Source organism: Colobus angolensis, unplaced genomic scaffold, assembly GCF_000951035.1.
Source record: "Colobus angolensis palliatus isolate OR3802 unplaced genomic scaffold, Cang.pa_1.0 Scaffold21, whole genome shotgun sequence".
NCBI lineage: Eukaryota > Metazoa > Chordata > Mammalia > Primates > Cercopithecidae > Colobus > Colobus angolensis.
Window position 1 is genome coordinate 3,031,811 of NW_012115266.1, and position 4,832 is coordinate 3,036,642.

The 4,832-nt window shown below is 58.7% G+C and overlaps 1 protein-coding gene across 2 annotated transcripts in view; it reads right to left on the minus strand.

Annotated features, from left to right (window-relative positions):
* Positions 1–4,155: 4,155 nt before the first annotated feature.
* The window catches only part of SYT12 (synaptotagmin XII), a 26,042-nt gene continuing 25,365 nt past the window's right edge, over positions 4,156–4,832 (minus strand). For both annotated transcript variants that reach the window (XM_011942393.1, XM_011942392.1), the window contains exon 8: positions 4,156–4,569. In XM_011942393.1, coding sequence (XP_011797783.1) covers positions 4,396–4,569 — 174 coding nt within the window. In that variant the 3' untranslated portion in view covers positions 4,156–4,395. The remainder of the gene's footprint in view (positions 4,570–4,832) is intronic.

Below are 4,832 nucleotides of genomic sequence, written 5' to 3' on the forward strand. Positions count from 1 at the left end.
ATGGGGAAACTGAGGCCTGAGAAGGGAAGGAATTTACACAGCAAGTGAGCAACAGACTCAGCTCTACGGCAGGTGGAACTCAGAGGGCCTGTGCTCCCAGGTTTCCTTTTGTCTAGCCTGTCCAGACAGCTCCAGCCTGGCTGCCATCTAACTGGGGCCCCAGGCCACGGGGACGTGCCCTCCTGCCCCGGCTTCCTCTCCCTGCCAAACCATTATCGATCTTTCAGGGTGGGACGGGAGGGCTGATAATAGGGTGGGAGTGGTGGAGAGAGAGGAAGTCTGGTGGCCCCATCTTGGTGCTTATTTAGCCTTTTGATTTGTCCCTTTGGGGGTCTGCAGGCACAGACAGATGGGAGAGAGGAAGGGAAGTTTGGAGTTAGCTGCTGCTGACCGTGATGCAGTGACTTGCCCCGCTTTTCCCACATGCAGGCCTGGCCCAGGCAATGCTGCTGGGCAGGTCAGAGACCTCCACACCTGTCCTTTTCGATAGGGCTCCCAGACAGAGGGGGCCTGGGACCCTGGAGGCATGTCCACGGGCCCAGGGCTGGGGCTGGAAGAGGGGAGATGAAGGGGCAGGGAGGGATGTGACCCTGGAGGTGGGGTGGCCCCAGAAAGGAGAGAAACAGGTTGGGAAGATTACAAGAGAGAATAAGAAGGCAAGACAGCTTCTCAGAGCCTGGGTTGTCCTGGCTTCTCTCCAGGAAGGCACCTTGGTTTGAGTCCTGCTGAATGAACTCAAACCTAAAGGCAGCTCAGAGGCCTCCTGCCTGCCCCTCCTACCACTCACTGGTGAGGGTACCATTCACTGATGTCCCTCTGTGTCACCTCCAAAGCTTCTTAGAGTGACCCCTCCCTCCTTTGGACCTGCTCCTGCTCAAGACTCCACCATGGCTCCCCACTGCCAGCAGGACAAGGAGCTTCTCCCTGAGCTTGGACACACAGCCTCCACAGCCCAACCCCACCTGGCCTCTCAAGCCTCAGCCCAGCTGTGTCTCCCCAGACACTGTAACACCTTTGCTCAGGCAGTTTGAGACCCCCTCCCTCCTCCATGTGTACAGTCCCCCTGCTGCAAGGCCAGCTATCATGCTTCTACCTCCTCCAGGAAGCCCTCCCTGGTCTCTGCCCCCTTACAGGCTCCTGCCACAGCCCATCTCATTGGTCGCCTCAGAAGCTCTTCAGAGTCAGTCCCTGCGGTGGACAGGCCTCCCGGCAGCTGCTGGGAGTTCTCCATCAGCTCATCCCTATCCATGCTGAATGTCCCATGCTTGTGATCTTCCAGGGGTGAGGAGGGGAAGCCAGCAGTCTGGGACCCAGGGGGATTTCTCTTATGCCCTCAGCACTACCTTCGAGGAGCTGGGGGAGGGGGCGCTGTTGCCGAGTGATTCAGAGCACTGGCTCTGTAACTAGACAGGCTGAGCTTGAGTCTCGGCTCTGTGGCTGTGTGGTCTTGGGCTAGTTACCTAACCTCTCTGAGCTCTTTTCCACATCTGCAAAAAAGGGGATGGCAGCAGCATCTACTTTGAAGTGTTGCAGGCTGAACACCAGCATTTGCTGAATGTGGAAGGCCCTTCTCCCCTTCAGGCCTCCCCCTTGGCTCCTTTCTTCCCACCCCCCTCACTTTTTTCTGGCCAAATGGATACACTGGCCAAGTTCTTGCTCCCTCGTGCCCTTCTGAATATGCGGTTCCCCGCCAGGAATGCTTCTCCTGCCATGTCTACCTGATCTCCTCCTTCTGGCCCTGAAGCCTCAGCTGGGTGTCACCACCAGGAAGCCTTCCTTAATACTACCCATCATCCTACTCTCTCCTGCCAGAGCTGGCTCAGTGGCTCCTCTGAGCTTCCCAAGGAGTCTGATGCATTGGTCCTTCCTTGTTTTTTTTTTAAGATCTTTTTCTTTGAGTCTTGCTCTGTTGCCCAGGCTTGAGGGCAGTGGCGCGATTTCAGCCCACTGCAGCCCCCACCTCCCAGGTTCAAGCAATTCTTCTGCCTCAGCCTCCCGAGTAGCTGAGATTACAGGCACGTGCCACCACACCTGGCTAATTTTTGTACTTTTAGTAGAGATGGGGTTTCGCCATGTTGGCCAGGCTGGTCTCAAACTCCTGACTTCAAGTGATCCACCCACCTTAGCCTCCTAAAGTGCTGGAATTATAGATGTGAGCCACCATGCCCAGCCTGCATTGGTCCCTGTAATGGTCTCCTCAGCAGACATGGGCCTCACTCCCCTCTGGGCACCTGGTAGCAGGAAGGAGGGTGCACAGTAACCCATAGGAGGCCTGAGTCCCTGATTCCTAGAGAAGAGATGAAGGTGATTCAGGGCCGAGCAGGGCTCCCTGGAAGCCCCCTCTTCCTGCTCCAGCTTTATTTTGGTTCTAGAATCATTCCAGTCGGCATACCCCGTCCCCACCACGGCCATCCTGGGCACACAGTTAACACGTCATGCAGTCAGGGGGAGGGAGAATAGGGAGAGGGCAGGAGGGTCAGTGGCCTGCACTGCACAGCCACTGGGTCAGAGAGAGCGGGGGTCTCCCAGGCTACAAAGCCTTATCCAGCCTTGTGTTTCCTGGCACTGGGCTGACCTCCTGCTGTGGCCACAGGGTAGACAGCCTGGCCTTGGGCCTGGGCCGTGGCTGTGTCAGTTGGGGACAGCCACCATCCTGCCTCCAGTCCCCTGGGCCCCTGTTCCAGCCCCTCCTTCCCCCATATCACTGGGGATAACTGGTTGGCCTGGGTTGCCATAGCTCACCAGTTATGGACCAAGGAACAGGGGCAGCCAGCCTGAGGGTCCATGCTGTCACCTGTGGGTGGCCCCACCGAGCAGATGATACCCTACCTGCTGGCCTGGGTGAGCTCAGACCTTCCCAGCACTCAGCCATGAAGGCAAGAAGCGGCTTCCTGGGACTGTGGGACGCCAGGCTGGGGACGATAAGCTCTGCCCGCTCTCCTCCTACTGGAGCTGGGGGGTAACCAAAGACTGATGCCAGTAGAGGTGCAACAGTCCAGCCCCTCTGCTTCTGGGTGGGAGCCCCAGGGTGCCTCTCACAGTCCAGGCCCCTGCCCCCACAGCAGTCAGGCCAAGGCGATGATCTTGAAGCCACACTTGCTTGTCTTCCTCCCTCCAGCCTCAGCTCCCTTTCTGGCTCTGGTAAGTTTCTCTTGGAGCACTCACCCGCAAGAAGCTACTTGCCCAACAATCCCCCTCTAAGATTTCGCTTCTAGGGAACTAGAAGCCAGGAGACCCAGTGTCGGGGGCACCCCCCGCCCTGTGATAGAGAGCCATCTCCTTCCTAGCCTGGCATTCAGTCTTATCCTGGCGTCCCTCAAACCGCCCTTCCACCCTGGCCTCCCATCAGGCCTCAGCCACCTGGGCTGTCCTTCTGCCACCCCTCCAAGGTCCAGCCTGAGAGCCTTCTTGTCCACCACATCTTCCCAGGCACCTGCAGCCCACCAAGACCTCTGCAGCCAGTATTCTCTCTGCCCCACCCCTGCCACCTGCCTGAGGCGTCTTTCTCCCAGTGGGCCTGGAAGGGCATCAAATGCTTGCAGAGCCTGGGCCTGGTTTGTACAGGACTGAGCACAACAACCTGTGTCTGGGCCTCTTTGGACCTCTGGTTCTTGCCATGTTTGAGGTCCGGGGAGTAGATTTCACAGAGAATAACTCCGGACCCAGTGTTCCACGTGGCCGGCAGTCTTCCGCCTGGGCCTGGTCTCTTGGTCTCTTCTCCGGCCCTGAGAGAGGCCCTTCCTTGTATCCACTGCAGTGGGCTGAGGACTGCATTTGTGATGGGAAGTTCACATCCTGCCATAGCTCAGGCTGGGCCCGCTGCCTGCAACATGCTCACGTTCCCTGCCCCTCCAAGTGCAGCTCCTACCTTGTCAAAGAGATACTTCCTGTTTCCCCAGCCCTCAGAGCCCCTGAGTCCACACAGCTGCGCTGCCATCAGCACTGAGCAGATCCTCAGGGGCAGGGGAGCTTGTCTTCCTGATGTCCTAAGGGCCAGGTTTGTTCGTGTTACTCCTGCTGGTGCCTAGCACAGTGCCTGGCCCCCAAGATTCGCTGGGTTCCAGATCATAGCCTGGCTTGGCAGCTGGCCTCCCAGGAGGAGCAGGGTTCAGGGAGCTTGAGATGGAGCACAGCTGTCCAGTGCCCAGCGCCCTCCCTCTGTCCTGGCCCAGCCACAGCTGGCCCTCAGAAGGAGAAGACCCTGGGGCCCTGGACACAGAGCCACGCCCACTCCTCTGCTGCAGTCTGGACAGAGAGACCAGGATGGCTTATGAGGACTCTACCAGGGGACCCCAGTGTTCACGGCTCCAGCTGGGCTGTGGAGAGGGCATCAGACAGAGCCGAGTGGGTACCAGGCTCCAGCAGCTCCATTGCCCACCTGGCCCGCCCTGGTTGCTAGTTTCGCCGGACAGCGTGCCACATGGACACAGGCCTGCGCAGCGTGGCCAACATCTGGTTCCAATGTGTGGTTCCCATGCCGCTGGCTGACGGCCCAATGATGACATGGCCCACGTTGTCCCCACGGCCGTCGCTGCTGCTCTCAGCCACCGTCACACGGAGAGACAGGTCCTGAGGAAGAGGCAACACGGGTGCTGAGGACCAGGAGCAGTCAGAGGTACTTCTTGGCTCCTGGGTTCAAGGCTACAAATGTCAGGCCCCAGTGGGGGCTCCCTGAATCCTCACTTCTGATCTAAGAGGTGAGGAGACTTTGCCCCAGGTCACTCAGCAAATAAATGGCAGGCAAGAGTTTGAACTAGGCCCTCAGGCTTCTCTTGCTGCCTCCCTCCACAGCGGCAGCACCTGCCTGCCAGGGTTCAAATGCTGGCCTCCCC